We start from the raw sequence: 21,021 nt of genomic DNA on the forward strand, positions 1-21,021 counted from the left end.
TTGGCCATGAACTGTTTCAGGGCTGGTATATGTGGGTGTGTGTAGGGCGGTGGGGGGAGAAGGCTCTGTCTTCTTGGGAGTTTTCTTCTACAATATTTTTTTAACATAGGAGAATGAGAAACGTATTCCTCCTTCTTGGGCTGATCTTAGGTCTTTTGCCTCATCCCTCGTTTATGTAAATGAGAAGAGTCCAATTACACATATGGAAAAAGGGTTTAATGAATCGTGAAAAAGCCCGGTTTGCAGAGAAAGGGCACAATCCCCTCTTCTTCTTCTTCTTCTCTTTTATGTTTAACTTAGAAACATGTATTTCTTTTAAGAAAGATGAAGCTTAATGATTATATCATTTTTATATACTAACTTTCATACTTGGGAATTATTAAGCATATTTTGCTAGAAGATTTAGCTTCCTTTATCTTTGGAAGGCTTTCTGGAGACTTAGCAAATATTCTACAACAAAAATTGCAAAACTTTTTTTCTTAAATTAAAAAAATTATTACGTTGGTTCCTCCCATTTTTGATGTTATTCTTAGCTCAGTGATTTTTCTTAACACAGTTTGATCTGGAATTGTCTGCAATGAAAAAAGGACTGCATCATTACAAGGGGTTGTTACTGAACCCAAGGAAAAGACTTCAGTATCACATACAGTTTTAGCTTAATTTTGGTATTCTTATGGTGTTTTAAGTAGCTAGAATTTTTGGAGTGTTGTAAATTAGGTAAACTTTTTTTTTTTTTCTTTCCTAAAAGGCACTGAATTTTACACTGGAGCAGAAAATCCCGCGTTTGGGATTTCATTTTCCTGTTTTCTTTCCTCTTCTTCATCCTGGAATTTTCAGTAATTGAAAGTAAACCACAAATAAACCCCCCCAACCCATTTTTTCTTTTTATGACAAAAAACCTTGAAAGAATATGAGGGGAAAAAAATCAATGCCATTTCTGACCGTAACTCTTAGAATTTGATAAGTATGCAGCTAGCCTGGAAGAGGTGCTTTACAGGGACAGCAGTAAAGTTCTAAATCACTACTGGAAGTGCTTTCCGGAGACCTAATCCAACAACCTTGTTGGGCACTTGGGGAAACTGAGGCCCAAAAAGCGGGGGAAGGGGGGCCGGGGGGGAATGCCTGATGTGATTTTTTTTTTTTCCTTTACAAAATTACTGCTTCGATCCACGGAGAACACTTTTCCTGGGCACCTACTGTGTGGGGGGCATTGCTGGGATTCAGACTGCCTGCCTATTCACGAGGGCCGTGCTCTTTCCACTCTAACCCCCGGCCTTCCCGGATCGGCGCCCTGGATGTGATCGACACCATGAAGTTGCCCCATAATCCTCTCTGGCAACATAGGATGTAAAATTTGATCAGCTCATTGGATGAAGCCGACAAGTCTCAAAAATGTGTGAAAAGGGGGCCAAGCGGTAGGCAGGCGCCGCGTTGAGGCAGCGCTCCAGCCGGCCCCCCTCCGAGTTCCCAGAGCGGCAGCCGCGGCGGAGCGGGGGTTGGGACCGAGCTGCGGGGCCGCGGCGGCGGCGACCGAGCGGCCGCGGCGGCTGCGGGGAGGCCGCGGCGCCGTTGGGGGGCCGTAGGAGCGGACCGCGGGGCCGGAAGGGGGCAGTGAGGCGGCGCCCGCGGCTGCGGAGTTATCTCCGCGCCGTAGCCGGGGGCCGGGCCGGGCCGGGCCGGGCCGGGCGGGGCGGGGCGGGGCGGGGCGGGGCGTGCACCAGGGCCCCGGGCGGCGCGCGCCGGAACAGTTGGCCTCAGGGCCCCGCCGCCCGCGCTCCCGCCCGCCGGCGCACGCGGAGGAGGTGGCGGTGGCTGAGGCGGCGGAGGCGGAGGAGGCGGCGGCGGTGGTGGCGGCGGCCGCAGAAGGAGGAGGGGAGCTCGGAGCAGGAGGTGAGGTGGAGGAGCAAGAGTAGGCGGAGGAGGAGGCGGCGGTAGAGGAGAGGAGCGGCCAGAAGGAGGAGGATGGAGGAGCAGCCGAAGGAGGGCGAGGCCGAGGTCGAGGAGCACTGGTTCTCTAAGTGGGAGCGCCAGTGCCTGGCCGAGGCTGAGCAGGAAGAGGAGTTGCCCCCCGATATGCAGGAGGAGGCTACCCCTGAGGCGGCGGGGCTCAAGAGCGAGAAGCAGAAGCTGTGGCACCTCTTCCAGGTCTCAGCTACCGCTGTGGCCCAGCTCTACAAGGATACGGGGTGCCAACAGCCAGGACTCTCCTTGTGGGACCCCTTCCAGAGTGCGGCCACGGCTGTGACCAGCCTCTACAAAGAGAGCGGGGATGCCCACCAACGAAGTTTTGACCTGGGCGTCCAGGCTGGCCACCATCGTCGCATCAAAGATGTGCTGGAATGGGTGAAAAAAGGCCGGAGCACCATTCTTCGAGAAGATCTGATTAGCTTCCTGTGTGGCAAGGTGCCCCCCGCGCCTCCGCCGCCGCGCAGCCCGAGGACGCCCCCGAAGCCACCCGCCGGGGCCCCCAGCCAGGCCGCGGCCACCGAATCCGGCTCGTCCGTGGACGTCGACCTGCAGCCGTTCCACGAGGCCATCGCCCTGCACGGCCTCAGCGGCGCCATGGCCAGCATCAGCGTGCAATCCGGAGCGCCCGGCTCCCCGCCTCAAGCCAGCGGTGTGGCCGGCGACGGCCACCGAAGAAGTAGCTTCCTCGAGGACGACTCGAACCCCATCGACTCCGAAGAAGTGGCCCTCCACCTGGACAGTGGGGGGACCCGCAAGCGCACCTCGGCCCAGTGTGGTGATGGCGACACAGACTCCCCAACCCACAAGCGCAACCGAATGATCTAAACTGGTCTAAACCGCCTCGTGGGTCGCCAGCCGCCATATGCTCGGCCATCATCTTGCTCGTCAAAAGGGTCCTTGAGACTGTTTGTTCCTTCTTTAAGTTAAACAAAGAGTTCTATCAGTTCGCCACAAAGAAACTTTAAAAGTATTCCAGGAGAGCCATCCTATGACTCTGACTTTCCCAAAAATATAATACTAGCAGAGAACAAGTATAATGTAGTAGTTAGCAAGACCGTTTAATGCAGAAGTATCCGGTCAAGCGGGAGCCTGGTTTATCTTGTTCACAGTTATATTTCTTAGCATCTGGCACAGTTGCTGGTGGTTAATAAATGTTTGTTGACTGAATAAATGTGACCTTATTTAAAAGTCTTAAAGGGGAAGGACTAACAGGTGTTTGCTTGGTTATAGGATACTTTTATCCTTTATTGTTTGGTTGGTTGTTTGCTTTAACCGTTTTTGGGTTTTTTTGCCAGTTCAATTACATGTTATCAAAATGAAAAACCTGATATTTTTGTGAAATCTGGAGTTTTCCATTTTTGCTCCACTGTACCATGCACCTAATTTCTAGAAAGAAACTGCAAGGTGTACATATTAGCCTGTGAGTTTTCTTTTTTAAAATAGTCATTTTGGTGATTATGTGATGGGGTAAAGTGCTATGATGGTTGGGCAGGTAATACTTGCTATTGAGTCAATTTAATGCTCTTTTTAGGAATAGTAAGCCAACAATTGAGAGCCTGAGATCAAAGGTGGCATTCCTGGTGGTGGTCCTTTTTCTTAGGGATATAAAAACTTCCTTTTTCTGAAGTTAAGTCTTTTTGGTGATTTCTGTTTTGAAGTGGAAGCCGAAGTAGAATGAATTTCTGGGTTTTATTTAAGGGTATAGCATGATATAATTAAAAGAGCATGAGCTTTGATATTAAAAGGATCAACAGTAGAATCCTAGCCCCACAGATTCACTGCATGATTTTGGGCAAATCACTTAATGTCTATTGACCTCAGTTTTCCATCTGTAAAATGGAACTATGTGTCTCTTAAGGTCGTTGTGAGGGTAAGATGAAGTCCCCATTTCAAGTACCTAGCACAATGCTTGGCACCTAAAGCATTAATGTTCTCCTTTCTCTATAAATAAAAATCAGTAAAACATTAAAATCCACTACATTTTAGAAAAAGCAGAAAAATAGATCAATTTAGAAATCAGTAGAAGCTCTGGGTTTGAGCTGGAAACTATTGTTATATAGTTGAAACTTGCCTAAATATCCCAGATCTTGTATTAATTATAAGTGTGTTTAGCTCATGAGTTCTCAGGATCATCCCTCTGGATGTTAGGGCAGACTTGTAGTTCCTAAAATTGCCTGAGGGATGCACCTTGCAACTGGAGTAGTGAAAGATCTACCTCCTCTGGCCTGAAAGAATATGAGAAGCGGGGTAAGGACGGAAAGGGTTTGGAAATGAAAGTCCTAGGGACACCTAAAAGGCAAAAGTGCTTCTGAATAGGGGTGAGGCGGAGTAGAAGTGATGAAAGGGGTAGACTGGGTGGGGTGGGGGGTGGAGGAGGTGGAAGTGAGGTTATGGAAGGGGTGGGGGGAAGTTAGAACGAGCAAATCTCCCCAGGCTCTCCCTAAACCAGTGCATAAAATAGCAATAGTATAAATAGATGAGTAATACCTTGCCCTTAGGTTCACCTCAAAGAGTTGTTTCTGTTTTATTAGTGTGACCTTTGCAATAGATTTGTAATTGACTAGTGCATTGAAATAATACAACAAAGTGAATTCCCTAGTAGAATAAAAACTTGCTATTGAGGCACTCCACAAGTACATACTGAGGCACCATGCTAGGCCCCAAGAAGGGATGTTAAAAAGACAAAAACAATCCTTATGCTCACAGAGCACATCCTGGCTTGGAAGATAAATTAATGTAGTCCAGAAAGCACTTCTAGTAGTATGCAAAACACCGAAAGTCTATGCAGAGGAATTCAGAGGCCAGAGGGCTTCCTCACCAAGAGGGTCACAGCTTCTGGAGGAGGTGGCATTTGAACTGGTGCCCAGAAAAATAGGAAGGGAGGGCACAGGGGATACTAGCAGGGGAAGGATATCTAACAAAGTTTGAGAAGGAGGAAAACAGTAAACTGGGTTCAGGGGATCACAGGTGCTGGGTAGGGGGAGGCAGGGGAGGTAGGGACCAAAGTACAGGGGGTCTCAAATGCCTGGCTCGGTACTTTAGATTCTGTCCTGGGGCAGGGGGGTGACACCACCCAATCTGTGCTGTAGGAGAATTGGTCTGGCAGGATGCCTGGTTGTCCAGCGCTGAGACGCTGGAGCAGGGGATAACCAGGGTGTCCCTGGTGGGCGCTCTTTACTGGGGATGTTGCCATTTGGTTAACCAGGATTGTGGCGATATTTAACTTGACAGGGCTTTCTCTGGGAAGCCTTTGCTCACTTTTACCCTCCCACACTTCAAACCATACCAGGTAGGAAGCACCTTCAGTGTGTGTTCTGCACTGCTTCTAGGCTGAGAAAGCCTTCAGTTCCAGCTGCAGAATCTCTTGGAGGGCTAGTCTTGAAGTAACAAAATAGCCATGCCTTTTATCATTCTTCTGCTGCTTGTCTTTGAGAGTCCTCCTCCAGGGGATCACTGGGGCATTCGGGCTGCAAGACTGACTGAGCCACCGCAGCAATTTTTACAGGTAGGTATAGAGAGTTGTAAGAGGGCATGTCAGCATGAGGGCAGGGACCTCATTTGTCTTGTTTCTTTCTGTAATCCCCAGAGCCTAACAGTGCCTGATCCACGGGCACACAATAAATATTTATTTAATGAGTGGATGAGTAAGCCCTCATCCAGACCCAGTTATAGCTATTCTCCCTTTCTCTGTTTACCTACTGCCCAGGAAAGGCACCTGAAGCCCATGCTCTAATTTCTAGATGATTCTCCCCTGTGTGCGTTTTCCTAACTATTAGATTCAGCATTTTGCAAAGTGTGGTCAGTCCCATGACCACCTCCCTTGAGAATCCCCTGAGTTGCTTATGAAGCTGGCAGCTTCAGAAGCGCCCTCCAGGTGAATTACAATCTCAGTGAAAGGGTCCCAGAAGTGACCTCCTATCTGGAGGAGGCCTCGGTGATCATGGTGCACAGTGAAGTCTGAAACTCCAGTGACCCCATTGTGAGATTCGTGATTGATTCAAGGGGCTCATTTTAGTATATGTGATGCCGAAGTGAGCGCTAAGGGGCTCATTTTAAATTGATCGTTACTGGTGAACTTTCTGTGCAGGCTTAAAGTGAGTCTCCCCATCTGTACATATTATCTTTATCATGACTTTGCGTATTTCATACATTTTTCTTCTAGGAGCACAGTTGAGAAGACTGAGGAAAAACGATATTAAGTTACTTATTTTGGTCCTTTCATAGGAGGCTGAGAGAAGGCTCTGACTTCCTCACCACTAGCTGAGTATTTTATCCATTAGACCATTGCTTCCTAATCAAAATTACGAACTGAGAGTCAGGAAACATTGCACTTAGATCACTTTGCCTTTTGTGGAATGGTGATAGAGTAGAGGTCAGGGGAGGATTGGTTGTTAATCAGCCTGGGGCTTTGAGGAGGTTTACCGACCTCTTCCAGTAGCATATGCTTGGTGGGATCCTTCCCAAATTTAGAACCAAGAGGGACCTTAAAGATCATCTAGGGCAGGGTTAACTATTCAGTTTACAAATGGGGCAACTGACCTCACTAGGGAGGGCCACAGTGACTTATTGGTAAGACTGTTGCCCCCTACCAGGTTCCAGTCCGTTGTTCACTTCCCTGGACCTCCCTTAGTCATATTGTGTATGGCTTTTTAGTATGTTGATGATCAAGTGGAGCTAGGAAACTTGTACTGTTGTGAAGCCTCTCTTTACTCTGTTGTGTGTGTTTGGGGGAAGCTGTTGGAGTTGTGCATTCAGGGAACATGTCACCCCTTCCCACCACCACCACACTCCAGCCACCAGCAAAACTGGGCCACTTAAAGTTTCCTGAACTTTTGATCATCGCTGGCCTCTGGGCCCTTTTACCTTATTGCTTCCTTGGCCTCTGATGCCCTGCCCTAAACTCCTTTTTGTCTACTTCACTCCAACTCAGCCTTCAAAGCTCACCTCAGACTTTACCTTTTTTTTTTGGATACCTTCCTTGCCCTTACAAGTTGGGATTAAATGGCCCTCCCCAAAGTTCCCACTTCGGACTTATCATTGTGTTGTCAGCTTGTGTCTTTGCCCCACTAGATTGTAAACCACCAAGTTTCATCCCAAGAGGGTCTCTTTCCTAGGAGGTGTGTAAAAATCTCCATTACTGCGTGTGTAGGCTGAAAAGGCATATTCAACATTACACTATACTTTTTTTTAAATGAAAGAATTATTGTCATAAAATTATATTGTGGGAAGAAAAGCTCAAAACAAAACTTCGAAGGGGCGGTGTTATTCTATCAGGCATTAAATGTGCTTCCCCAAAGAAGTGTAGCATATAAAAAGTTATCAGCGTTCTTTCTCATTTGTAGATATGATTGTACTGTTTCAGGCTTCAGTGGCAAGCACACAGGATCCTGGCTTAAGCCTTGACTTTCCCAATAACTGATCTTGAACAAGTCAGCCCTTTTTTTGCTTGATATATGAAATAAAGGAGTTAGTTGTATCAGATGATCTTTAAGGTCTCCACAAGCTCTGGCACTTTCTGATCTGTGATTTAATTCAATAAGCAGCGGTAGTGATAACCTTCTTTCTGTGATATTCTCATTTAGATTATCTAGTGTCTGACCAGCTGAGTTCTGTGAGCCCCTTGAAATCAGGACTGCCATGTTGAAACAATTCCAAACCAGGAGACTCACTGGGTGGTAGTGGCATGGCCACTTGTAAGATGGGAATGTATATGCACAGAGCAGCTTACCTTTCTCTCTTTTGGTTCCGTCTTCCTTAGGAGGTCAAGAAGTTAAAAAAAAATTTTTTTTGAATACTTAAGGTGTATATTACAGTCAAATGCCTCCTTATTTGGGCACTTTCCTTTCTCCAATATAATAAGTTGATCAGGAGGTTGTTAAACAGAGAGATGAGTTCATAGACTCATTGGACTAAAGGGGGACCTGGAAGGCCACTGACTCCACATGGCCCAACTCTGGCGAGAACTGGGATACAAGCCATCCTGGATCCATGAGCTGCTCTCCTCATCTTAAAGATCTTCTAGGAGAGTCCAAAGCCTTCCTCCGGAGCTGCCAAGCAGGTCTTTCAACCCCAGATTCAGTGTACTTGCCCTCCCGCCTAACTGCTGACAAGCTGGCTAACCGCCTCAGTGCAATAAGCCTCCCGCCTTTGTCAAATCTCTCATCTCCAAACCTGGGCTTTGGACATTTAAACTAACTTTTCTCACCTTTTTCTTGTCTTTTTTTCTTCCTTTCTTCCTTTTTTTTTTTGTTTTTTGTTTTTCCAGCCTCTTGGTTGCATATAATACTTTGCATTTCTATGATTCCTAATACACTGCCCCAAACCAACATATAGCACATATTATATAGTGTGTCTTACATTCCCTCTCCTATCCCTAATAGAGACCCTGGCTGCAAGTTTCTTGTTCTTTACATCTTGAAATCCCAGGCTTTCTGGACACTAGTACCCAATTTTGTGTTTAAGTGTGAAGATCTTAAGTTGGAAGCTTATGGGAAAGTTGGGAGAAATGTTAGATCATTAAGAAAATCATGTGCCAAACCACGTGGGAGCCTCTTAAATACAACTTTGGTGGTCATGACCCTGGCCAGAGGGGGAAGCCTGTGATGTCACCCCTTCCCCGAGTCCCAGTTTCACGGATAGTATCTCTGAATGGAATTGTCTGAGGGAGATTGTTCCTTGTGAAAAGTTCACATGATGGAGTTTGAAGAGCTTGTTTCACTCGGAGCGCAGCAGGACGGAGTGGTTTGGAATGCAGCATTCAGTGTGTTCTGTTTGGCTGAAAGCTGTCACAGGGAACAAGTACTTAGCAAACAGCATGAACAAGGATTTGAACTAGAAAACGAGAAGGGCCTTGACAACGTTGTATTAGTGGCTTGTCTCCTCAAAAACTGCTCAATGGTACACAAGGAGGTGATAAAGAAGACTAGGAAAATATGTAAATAGATTTGGGTTTCATTCAAAACAACCCAGTGTAAGAGTGTCCTAATATGGGTAAAGTTAGAACAAGGGTTGCTGGATCACTGTGACCATCTCCACTTTACTATGTCTGATGGGATTTTTGCCTCTTTTAAGGCAATAGTCACAGGCTAAGTCTGTGCGTACAGGATGTGCACACAAGCTATTGAAAATGGATCGATCAGTCAACTGCATATAGTTGACGTTTTCACAATGCCAAATGCCTGGGTTGAATGTTTTTCTCTTTATATTTCACTGAATTAACTGAATAGACCTGTTGATACCGCTTTTGGCTTTTCATGCCTTAAGTGGAATTATGTGCAAATTACAGGGCTATTCTGTCAGTAGTTACATTCCCCTTGCTTGAAAATCGGTTCTTGCCATTTCTCTCATTTTTATTGACGTATGATTGACAAATACAATTGTAAGATATTTAAAATGTACATGAGGATTTGATGTACGTGTACATTGTGAAAGGATCCCCCCATCTAGTTAGTGAGTTCTTCCTATTTCTTAAAGCCTGTTTTTAATACTCCAACTTCAGGTGCTATCTGTGCCTTATACATGGAGCCCAAATCTTTGTGGATGATAAAATTCAACTCCCACAGGGACTTCCCTGGTGGCTCAGTGGTTAAGAATCCGCCTGCCAATGCAGGGGACACAGGTTTGAGCCCTGCTCTGGGAAGATCCCACGTGCCATGGAGCAACTAAGCCCGTGCGCCACAACTACAGAGCCTGCACTCTAAAGCCCGTGCTCCGCAACAAGAGAAGCCCCCACAATGAGAAGCCCGCACACCACAACGAAGAGCAGCCCCCGCTCACCACAACTAGAGAAAGCCCACACACAGCAACAAAGACCCAACGCAGCCAAAAATAAATAAATAAATATATTTATAAAAATTCAACTACCACAGGTTTGTGCAGTAGTTGGAGGCTCTGTTATTATGCTGTCCCCAGGGCCCATGTCACAGGGACTCTCCTGCTTTAGGTGAAACATGCGGATGAGAAGGTATTTATCACAATGAAGGTTAAGTTTATACCTAATTCTTCCCTGAAGCAGCTAGTGCTCTAGCAAGTATCCAGTAGTTGCTATATAAAGGGCCAAGAGAGCACAGTATCCACCCTGAAATCATGTTAATAGACTCAGTGGAGAGCTTTAGGGTTGTGTATGGACATACCCTGGTTCATTGACTTCAGTTTAAAAAGAGATCAAATCCAATTAGACAACCTCTTCCATATTCATTGAAGTCAACAGTCAATTGTTAGGATGCAAGCACTGTGCTACCTCATGCAAAGCATTTGTATTTTATTTTACCTTTTCGGTTTGTTGTGGCATCATGTCAGCACAAGTTGGTAACTACTGAGGTTTCATTGTTCAGGAACTTCAAGAATGCCTTTTCTTATTTACCTGTAACTCTTGAAAAATTTTATAATTTTCTTCTCTTCTTGGAAGGCGTTTATCTGGAACTCCTACTCCTAGTTTGGATACAGACAGATATTTTGGAGATGAAAATGTAGTCTTGTATTAGTGCTTTGTGTCATAGTCCTTTGGTTTTTGGGGTCCTGTTGGCTTCAAGAGGAGATGGTGGAAATGCTAGTTATTAGCATTTAGGTCGTTTTAAGGATAGATTCTTTTCTGGGGAGGGGGTCCAATTTTAGTGCTGTCCAGTGGAAATATAATGCAAGCCACATATGTAATTCTCAATTTTCTAATAGTCACATTAAAAAAAAAGGTGAATTAACTTTAATAATATATTTTATTTAACCCAGTATATCCAAAATATTTTCATTTTAACATGCAATATAAAGATTACTAATGAGATATTTTATATTATTTTTAAAATCTTGTACTAAGTCTTTGAAATCCGGTGCGTGTTTTATATTTACCCTGTACCTCAATTCAGTCTCCACACATTTCATGCGCTCAGACAGGCACATGTGGCTAGTGGCTCCTGTGTTGGACACTACCGTCCTAGATGGACTTAGGCTCCAGTTGGGATAGAGGCTTGTCATAACTCAAGTACACTGATCTCCCCTGAGGGATTGAACAATACGGCTATACTCAGCTCCATCCAGAATGGGAATCCCTGCTATCAGATCTGAGATTATCGGCCACTTTGCTTCAAGAACAGTGATTATGATTCTTATGCTATGTACTGATTTTTCTATTTTTCCAAAAATATGCCTACAGTCAGCTGTTACTCTATGGACTTGTTCCCTAAATCACAGGATTCAATGAGGGGACGACCTTAAAGCTTGAAGTAGACAGGGCACAGAAAAAAAGGAAATACTTCCCTTAACAGTAAATGCACAAGTCTTATTCCCTTTAACAGTCAGCAGTGCTTGTTGAGCAACTATTATGTGTAAGGCAATGTGCTAGATGCTGTCAAGGATATACAGTGATGACCAAGACATGGTTCCGGACTTCAGGAGCTTAGATTATACTCTTGTGAGTAAGGCAGTACACAAGTATATATACACACATGCATGTGCATATACACACACACACACAAATTCTAAGATAAATGAAATTTGAATGAGTGCCATTACTGGATGGATACCACTTGTATGTGGCGCACAGACTAGGGAGAAATTAATTCCAGTTGAAGAGATTTAGGGGCTGGTTATGGAAGAGGTAACTAAACTGGGCCTTAAAAGATCAGTATTTTCAAGTCAGTTAATCTAATGAGTTACTCCCAACATATTCTACAGGATCAAATTTGAGATAGATCCCAACAAAGTTGAAGTTCACTGATCACCTGGGGATTTTCTGCACACATTTTCTGAATGGAGTCAGTCTGGAGTGAAGCTTTTTTTCATTCCCACAACGTGCCCCTTGGTGCCCGTGCCAGAGACTCCACACAGGCTAAGTTAGCTGCAACCCAGCGTGGCTTTTCTGATGTTACCTGACTGGATTAGTTTCCTTTTCAAGCCAGGGCTCCAAACATAGGCTATTTGATTAAAATTATGTTCTTCGATGGACCTAGAGATTATCATACTAAGTGAAGTAAGTCAGACAGAGAAAGACAAATATCATGATATCACTTATATGTGGAATCGAAAAAATAATACCAATAAACTTATTTACGAAATAGAAACAGACTCACAGACATAGAAAACAAACTTATGGTTATCAAAGGGGAAAGGTTGGGGGAGGGATAAATTAGAGGAGTTTGGGATTAACAGATACAAACGACTATACATAACATAGATAAGCAACAAGGATTTACTGTATAGCACAGGGAACTATATTCAGTATCTCATAATAATCTATAATGGAAAATAATCTGAAAAAATATAAATAACAGAATCACTTTGCTGTATACCTGAAACTAACACAGCATTGTATATCAACTATACTTCAATAAAAAAATTATGTTTTTTGATGTGGGATTTCCTGTTATGGAGCTACTGATTTTCATTTCCATTGTTGGCTTTGGAAGGGGGAGTAGAGGGCATTTAATTAATTGTTATTGTTAATTATCAACTTTGTCTAGCATTTTATAGTTTACCAGGTGTTTTCGCATGGATGATTATATTCAATTCTCATAGTTTCTTTATGTGACATTATTACAGGTAAGGAAATTGAGGCCCAGAAAGATATGCTGACTTGGCCACAGACTTTTGGCTAGTAAGTGGTGGAGCTGGATTCAACCAAGGTCTTTTGATTTCCTGGCCAGTGTCCTTACCTTGCTCCTACCCTGCTTTTCTTCTTCCCCCAAGTCCTATCCTTCAAGTGCCCAGAGATAAGGATATGCAAGCTAGCTCTCTGTTAAGCAGTTTAATGAACATAAATCCAACCACTAACAATAGATAAATTAGAGAGGGAGTATTCACATTGTAAAACAATATTCCATTAGTTCAAAAAGTGAGCTCCACTGGAGAGATTAGCATATAATTTCATTTACAAAAAAATAATCTTACAACCAACAGCTGAAGAGGACATTTATTAGGCGAAGTAAAATATACATAGCTCTATGGAGCAGGTCATTACTTGACGTTGGCAAGAGTAATTTCTTCATATTAGTTTTCTATTTCCAGAAATGTGTTGTAACCTGAAATCTCTGAATTCAGTGCAGAATTTCAAATTGAAATTCTTTCTTTCCTTTTTTTCTGGTAAAACACTCTTTTTCATACTCAAGGAGTTTCACAGGATGGAATGCACTGTATTTTCCAAACCATAAAAGTAAAAACCATTGCTCTGTCCTTAGGAAATTTTGCTCCTAGTTCCTTGTTTTTGTTTCTTAAATAGGTCTCCGCTCTTTAATTGGAGGTTCCTAGAGAAGCTGGCTGTGGCTCTTGCATACCAGGTGGAGTGTGTTTCTATGAAATGACACCGACAGGAGTTTGAATCACCATCTTTTATAGATGGGAGCTAGTTCCTGTTTTGGTGAAACTCCTTCTAGTTCTCTTTTCAGCGGTGTTCTGAAGAATCATCAGCCTTAACAATGGTGTGGAAGAATCAGATCTGACATACAATGCAACCAATTAACAAGAAAACCCTAGAAACAGCAAAAGCTACTGGCCTGGGTCACAACCCTATATATTTCGTATCTTATTACCATTTGATATACATCGAGATGAGGCAAATAAGCAATTTTAATGGGAGAGAAATGAAACTTCCGCTGCGTTAACTGTTGACCTATAACATAGCAAGAAATGTTATTCATTTTCTTCCAAACTGCAATGTTAATGTATGGTTTCCATTGGCAAATAAAGATCAGCAGATGACTAAAAAAATTAGGGGAAGAAGTGTACTATTAAAATCCTATATGATTGGATTTCTCTAAATGCAGTGTGGTTGTCTAAAAAAAGCCCTCCCCTTAATTGAGTACAATCAAGCATTTTCAAATGATAAAAGGTAGAGTGCTGAGTAAATATTTCTGGGGTGTTTCTGTTCTGACACAGAGAGGGTTTGAGTGCTATTTTGACCTATTATTAGTATTCCCTAGCAACATTCATCTCCCAAACTCAGAACTCCTGGAAAGATTTTAACTGAACTTATATTTTTCTGCCCACAAAAAGAAAGCAACATGCTTAACACAGAGGGGGCTGTGACTTTGTTAGACTAAGTCCTAATAATGTGCCCTATGATAACATGATTCATATCCACTTCAAGTCACACATTTATTGCTGAAGGAATTCCACATAAACTGAAACTTTTGCACAGAATCGTGTAGGGGAAGGAACCTGGACCAGGGTTCGAGAGACTGGGTTCTCAACTTTGTTCTGGCCCTAACTAGCTCTGTGATTTGCCTTCTCTGGACTTTAGTTTCCTCATAGATAAAATGAGGGGAGGATTAGACTCTGCAATACCTTTCTTACGCCCCCCGCCCGCCAGCTTTACTGAGGTATAATTGACAAAATTGTAAAATATTTAAAGTGTACAACCTGATGATTTGATACACGTATGCACTGTGAAAGGATTCCCCTTCCCCACTGAGTTAATGAACACATCCATCACCTGCCATATTTACCTTTGTGTGTGTGTGTGTGAACATTTAAGTTTATTTTCTTACCACATCTCAATTATGCAATATGGTGTTATCAACTACAGTTACCACAGATAAGCTCTTTTTTAAATCTCTAAATTCTGCCTCTTCTTTGCTTCTGTACTACTACATGCAATCCACATCACTTATTTGTTGGTCATGTGATTAACAGTCCTTCAGGTTCACAATTGGAGTAAAATGCTGCTTTAGAGAAACTTGCCATAGTAACTACATTTCCACTGAGAAAACAGAACCGTGAAAGGGCAACATTTCCTATGTAGTTTTACCCCCCAGATGCCCTCGGACTATGCGGCACTTGCATATATTAGTGATGCAAATCTGGGAGAAGAACAAGACCAAGATGTTATGACCAAGACACTCGATTTGCATTGGAATGCCTCATGTGAACAGCACATCAGAACTCACGAAGTGGCATTTGGCTTGAACTCTTGGAAGTCATGCCAGTCTACAAAGAATCCAAACGGCAAATGTTGGGATGAGAGTGGTCCATTGTTCTTCTCTAAATGCAACTTGATACTGAATCTGAAGAGATTGGAAAAAAAATATGAATTTGATCATTTAACTAAAGTCACTTCCTTTCTATGGGCACCAATGACCTCATCTATAAAATGAGGGTATAAAACTTGGGCATAGACCTTCCAACGCTTAACGTTCTGTGTTTCCATTTGGATTTTTCTTTAAAGAACTGGATTTAGGGGCTTCCCAGGTGGCCCAGTGGTTGAGAATCTGCCTGCCAATGCAGGGGACACGGGTTCGAGCCCTGATCTGGGAGGATCCCACATGCCACGGAGCAACTAGGCCCGTGAGCCACAATTACTGAGCCTGCGCGTCTGGAGCCTGTGCTCCGCAACAGGAGAGGCCGCGATAGTGAGACGCCTGCGCACCGCAATGAAGAGTGGCCCCCACTTGCCGCCAACTAGAGAAAGCCGTCGCACAGAAACGAAGACCCAACACAGCCATAAATAAATAAATAAATAAATAAAATTTAAAAAAAAAAGAAAGAACTGGATTTAACACTTGCATGTTGGAGGGAAAGGAGAAAGCAACTTCTAAGATGAGGAGGAGCTCTGAGAGAATTACGGTTCAAAGATAGACTTCACTGCCTTTCCAGTTTTGTCCAGTGCTAGACCTGCTCCCTGTCCTTTTTCTCTCAGGTTAAAGGACTAATAAAGGTGGTGGATACTGTATGTCACCACGTGTCAGTGGGGTATTAAACCAGTAAACGAGAAAAATGAGTATGGGTATCCCCTGCTTTTCGAAAGTTCGCTTTATGCCACTTCGGTTTTTCGACTTACATTAGTACCTGTTTTTGCTAACCCAAAGAAATCTGAAGAGGATTTTCGCTTTTACGAAAAAAGGCGAAAAGCGAAAATAGCATTTAGCGTTTGTTTTGCAGCAAGCAGTTATAGAGGCAGCGTGCAGTGCACCCCAAGCGGTGAGAGTGTCACGGCCAAGCTCCTTCCCGGGGAACCACACTCAGCATCTCAGCATCAAGCCTCCATAGCTTTGAACTGTGTCTGTGAGCATCTGTGTTCTGTCTCCATTTATTTTATGCATCCCCTAGCAAGATGTGTCCTAAGGCAATTGCTTCTTTGTTTTATGCCATTTCGGCTCACACAGGGTTTCATAGGGATACTCTACTTTCTGATAGCGGGGGAAACCTGTACTGGCTTTTGAACTCCTGGCTCCATCACCGTCTTTCCTTTCTGGCCTCTGGTCATCTCACTGCCATCTTGCAAAGCTGGTACAAGGATCAAATGCACCATCATGTCTCCTAAACACTTTCCATTTGGAGGGCAGGATGCCAGTGACATGAGGGCAAAGTGAATACCGTTAGTACATTACAGGTTTTATTTATTCAATTTAACCAAAACTTACATAAAACAAAATTTTGCCAGGTACTGTTCTAAAAGTTTTATAAATATTAACTCATTTAATTTTATAACATGGATCATAAATTGGGACCTAGTACTGTCCCCTATTTTACAGAGGAAGAAATTGAGGCACAGAGAGGTTAGCTTCATTGTCTAAGGTCAAACAGCTAGTAATGACAGAGATTAAAACCTAAAAAGTCTGGTTCCACAGTCCATGCTTTTAACCTCTTTGTGCAAGGGATACTGAGTTGCCTGGTAGTTCTGCACGTGCCTCACTCCAAAGGTGCATCAGGTTTTGTGAATAACTGGCAGGCCTTGGCAGTTGGACAGGTCCCGTGGCCTCCCCAGCTCTCTCCACCTGACTTAGACCTAGATCCCAAGAATGTTACATTTCCCCAATTCTGGGTCCATCATGAGCAAACTCTTTCCACCCTTCACACACTGCGATTATGTGCTCTGTGATCTCTGTTCTATAGGTTTTCCCAAGTTCTCTGACTGTATCTACAGAATAGCACACATTCCCTTAAGCCTGTTGGTTTACTTAACCAGCCAGTAAACCGAATGAAGAAAGACCAGATGTTGTTTATTGAACGCTTACTTCGTGCCATGCACCGAGATAGTTTTTCCATGCATTATCTTGTAATCCTCCCAGTAAACCTATGAGATGGTTTCTGTTATTATCCTCATTTTACAGATGAAAAAACCAATGCTCAGTTACTAACCCAAGGTCACACTTTTAAGTACCTGGTAGAGCCAGAATTTTGACTTGGGCCATATGTGATCCAAAGCTCTTGGGTTTACTTATTACTTTATACTGCTTTGAGCATTTTTCTGGGACTAGCCTCCCAATACCACATATACATTCTGCAGCCACTTGTCCGTGTTATTGATGTGCCAAATTCTGCCTCACTGGGCCGTAATTTTAATACAGGTACACCATTTTCTTAATAACACAAACCGTTTTTGGTTTGTAAGGGAGCATTTGCCTTGCCTATACGGGACACCTAGCATAATGGATCTTCATAAAGTGTCACCTTGTCTTAGAGAAGTTATGGAAAGAGACTCTGAGAGGATTTAACTAGGCCAAGGGGATTAGGGATGTCCTATATCATACTCCTGTGGGCTTTTTGAACAGAGAACTTGGGTTTTCTATTAGAATGGACTTAGATAGAAAGAAAATAAGTGTTGTGAATAAAGTATAAGAATTGTTATTATAGCACATGGAGACACCTCTAGGGTTTGTGATTAGACAAAATTCCCAGATGTACTTTTTCTTCTGTTTGGAGACTAAATGATTGCTCCTCTTGAATGAATGCAGTTTGGTTTGAACGCAACTGAGATGATATTAAAGCTATGGATGATGCTAAAATATACATACAAGAAGGCTAAATCAACCAAACCAGACTTTAAAACCCATTTGACTTTATTAATCTTTGTAACTCAAGGGACACTCCCAATCAGAAAGGATCCTATATGCCTCAGGTCTGAATCTAATTGCCAGTTAATAAAAATTCCAGGGTATCCTTAATCAGCCAATTAACTGACCTAACAATTATAATAGGGAAAGAAGGTGGGAGGGGTCGAAACTGGGAATAACAAATCCATCAAGGTGGAGTAAAATTCTTCAGAGGTTAATGGTGGACACCCTTTAAAATAAAGCATTTTCTTCTACCTTGACTAGGTTCCCATTTTTCTTTCCTTTTTCCCTTCCCTGACGTTTGTAATTGTTGGAACCCCCAATTGGCTGATTAGCTAATTGAGAGAGGGAGCAGGAGAGGCTTTAAAGATGTGTAGTGTGTATTTTTTTTTAAAGTTTTTTATTCTCTTAAACAATATTTATGTGAAAATAGTTTACTGTAGTTAAGGATGTATTATTACTATTTGAAATTTAGAGCATCATTTTTTTTTTTTTTTACTGGAACAGTTAGTTACTTCCTAATTTGTGAATCCCACAACCTTAACATGTAAATTGAGATTGAAATATAATGTGAAAAGTCTGACAATTAAGGAACCCAGTTATTATTTACTTGAACATAGCTTCATAAAAATTTTAAACCACAGTAAAACAGAAGCTCTCCTTATTGAAAAAATATATTATTGGGACAGAATTATATTTTTATTTGTATGCTGAAAATTATAATACATTGAGGACAGGACAAAGTGTGCATGTAGGTGAAATTTTCTTCTCAAGTATGATTTACCATTTTATAAATACTCTCAGATGTCGATAATAAGAAAAAGAGTTTAGAGTAAAGAGAACTGTTTTTGTTCCAAGAAACTCAGTTGCTGGGGTTTTTCTTTGTAGATGCAAGCACATGTTTAAAGAAATATATTTGGAAACAGTAAATGATGGAAAACTGCCCGAGGAAACTCAAGGTGGATCTGCTAAACCTGGTCAAGCCCCAAGCCCAGAGTTGTAAGCGTCCTCTAAGATAGATGTAATACTTCAGTACTTTCATCACCACTTATCTAGACTTTTGTCACCAGGCTATGGAAATAGAGCATTTTAGATTTGGAAGGAACCTTATTTTATTTATTTATTTTTGGCTGTGTTGGGTCTTCGTTGCTGCGCATGGGCTTTTCTCTAGTTGCAGCGAGCGGGGGCTACTCTTCATTGCGGTGCGCGAGCTTCTCATTGCGGTGGCTTCTCTTGTTGCGGAGCATGGACTCTAGGTGCCTGGGCTTCAGTAGTTGTGGCACACGGGCTCAGTAGTTGTGACACACAGGCTTAGTTGCTCCGCAGCATGTGGGTTCTTCCCGGACCAGGGATCAAACCCATGTCCCCTGCACTGGCAGGCAGATTCTTAACCACTGCGCCACCAAGGAAGTCCCTGGAAGGAACCTTAGAGGTCACCTAGTTCTACCTTCTCATTGAACCAAAGAGGAATCAGAGACCCAGAGAGGAGAAAGAACTTGTCTAAGGTCACAGAAAATTTTCTGGCTGAGCTGGGAGCAGGTCTCCAGATTGCCAGTCCTGTGTTCTTTCCTTTCTTCCCATCTTCCCCTTATATAAATGATACCAAAGGCCAGGGGGCAAATGCCAACCGCCATATTCTGTTAAAGACTGTTTCAATGCAAAATCTGTTGCACTCCAAGCCTGATTGCCTTCATTTTTTAATCATTCCTCAATGGCCAACTCAGAAGGCATATGTCTTAGATTTATTCTTATGAGTCCCATCCCTCTTTCACTAATGCATTATTAACATGTCTTTCTGTTCTGAAATGTTCTCAGGGGAATAACTGTGTCCTAATTTGGAAGTGGAAATGACTGTAGGATCTATTCCTTTTAATCTGATGGCTAGGAAGTGCTGCCCTTTCAGTTCTCCAAGATTCGGCTTAAAAGCATTGTTCAAAATACTTCTTTTCTAATGCTGGTATAAACTCCACTCGGCCTTACAAGGTACATATGTACCTTGATTTTTATTTGTCTTTTTTTTCGGGAGGAGAGGGTGTTTGTTTTTTGTTCTCTCAGCTTTTTGTTGTGTTTTGTTTTCAATCTTCAGGCTTTAAAATTTATTTGTGGTAAAGGCTTCTCTTATTTTTCTTACTGAGGGCTAGTTTCACTTGAGCTTGTAAATTGCTTGTAAATCAAGATCTGATTAGGAAGTAATATATTCATCTGTAACTCCTGCATAAAAGTTATTCAAGTATTGTGACAAAATAAGTGTTGTTTACTTTATACATTTTCTGCAAATTCTAAAGATTTCATCTAACTTAAAGGCTCTCATGGAATCTCGGGGATTGTGGCTTGCCCACTGAGAGTATAAAGGCTTGCTAAATTAAGTTGATTTGCCTGTGAAAGAAATGCTTCCATTATTCATGTCAGAAGCCTGTCACATCAAATTGAGGGAGTGGAGAAAACCCTTTTTTATCAACATTTTGAACCAAGAAAAACCAACCATTGAGGGCCTGAATTTCAATTGGGGAAAAAGTCAGGCTGAAAGCAGGGTTCAAAAAAAAAAAAAAAAAAAGGCTGGGTATTTGTCTAATGTTGAAAATCAGTAGAGGAGATTGATTTAACTTTGGTTGAAACTTTTTATATAGACAGACAGAATGAAACTTCTTAAAGCAGCAAGTAGTACATACAATCTGGGTGTCTTTCATGTGTAAACTTGTCAAAAGTAGTTAAGCTAATTCAAATTTAAATCTCCTTGAATTTCTATTCTTGGGCTTCTAATTTGTTTATTTTAAAGGATTTAGGAATGCATTTCTTGGGGGTTACTTTTCAAACATTGATGAATGTATTTTGTTTTTCAAAGTTCAAGATTATAGGCTCTGGTGTGCGGTTAGAAGTTATATTAATAAGAGAAGGAAGACAGGCTGGTCAAGGACCAGCCCTCTTGTTTGTATCGGGTATGTGGGCATTTGTCTCTGTGTGGATGTATTGTATACATGTGTGCACACACACACACACACACACACACACACACACGCACATAACTTCAAATGAAAAACAGGTCATTAAGGGAATAACACAACTTGGAACAGTAGAGGGAGGACCATTTCCCAAGACAAAATATCCTCATGCAGTATTAGTTTAGGAGGATTCTCTTGTATTTGCCAGAATAGTGGATTTTGTTAAATTTTAAGTGGTTGAAATAATAATATAGGAGAAATTATTTGATTATTTTTGTAATGAAGTCTGATGCTCACTTTATTTTGCAATATTTGATTTCTATTAGCATATGCATTTCAAATGATTGCATGCCCCA

General features: G+C 42.4%; 1 protein-coding gene across 1 annotated transcript; it reads left to right on the plus strand.

Annotated features, from left to right (window-relative positions):
- Positions 1 to 1,859: 1,859 nt before the first annotated feature.
- Positions 1,860 to 17,189, plus strand: HAPSTR2 (HUWE1 associated protein modifying stress responses 2). Its single transcript, XM_082376463.1, has one exon. It carries the CDS (start codon positions 1,963 to 1,965, stop codon positions 2,791 to 2,793), a length of 831 nt encoding a protein of 276 aa, XP_082232589.1. The 5' UTR covers positions 1,860 to 1,962; the 3' UTR covers positions 2,794 to 17,189.
- Positions 17,190 to 21,021: the final 3,832 nt, after the last annotated feature.

Source organism: Balaenoptera borealis (genome assembly GCF_965194805.1).
Source record: "Balaenoptera borealis genome assembly, chromosome: X".
NCBI lineage: Eukaryota > Metazoa > Chordata > Mammalia > Artiodactyla > Balaenopteridae > Balaenoptera > Balaenoptera borealis.

Bases quoted from the DNA above. Each gene is read 5' to 3' on its own strand.
- HAPSTR2 (XM_082376463.1), top strand. From the start codon at position 1,963: ATGGAGGAGCAGCCGAAGGAGGGCGAGGCCGAGGTCGAGGAGCACTGG.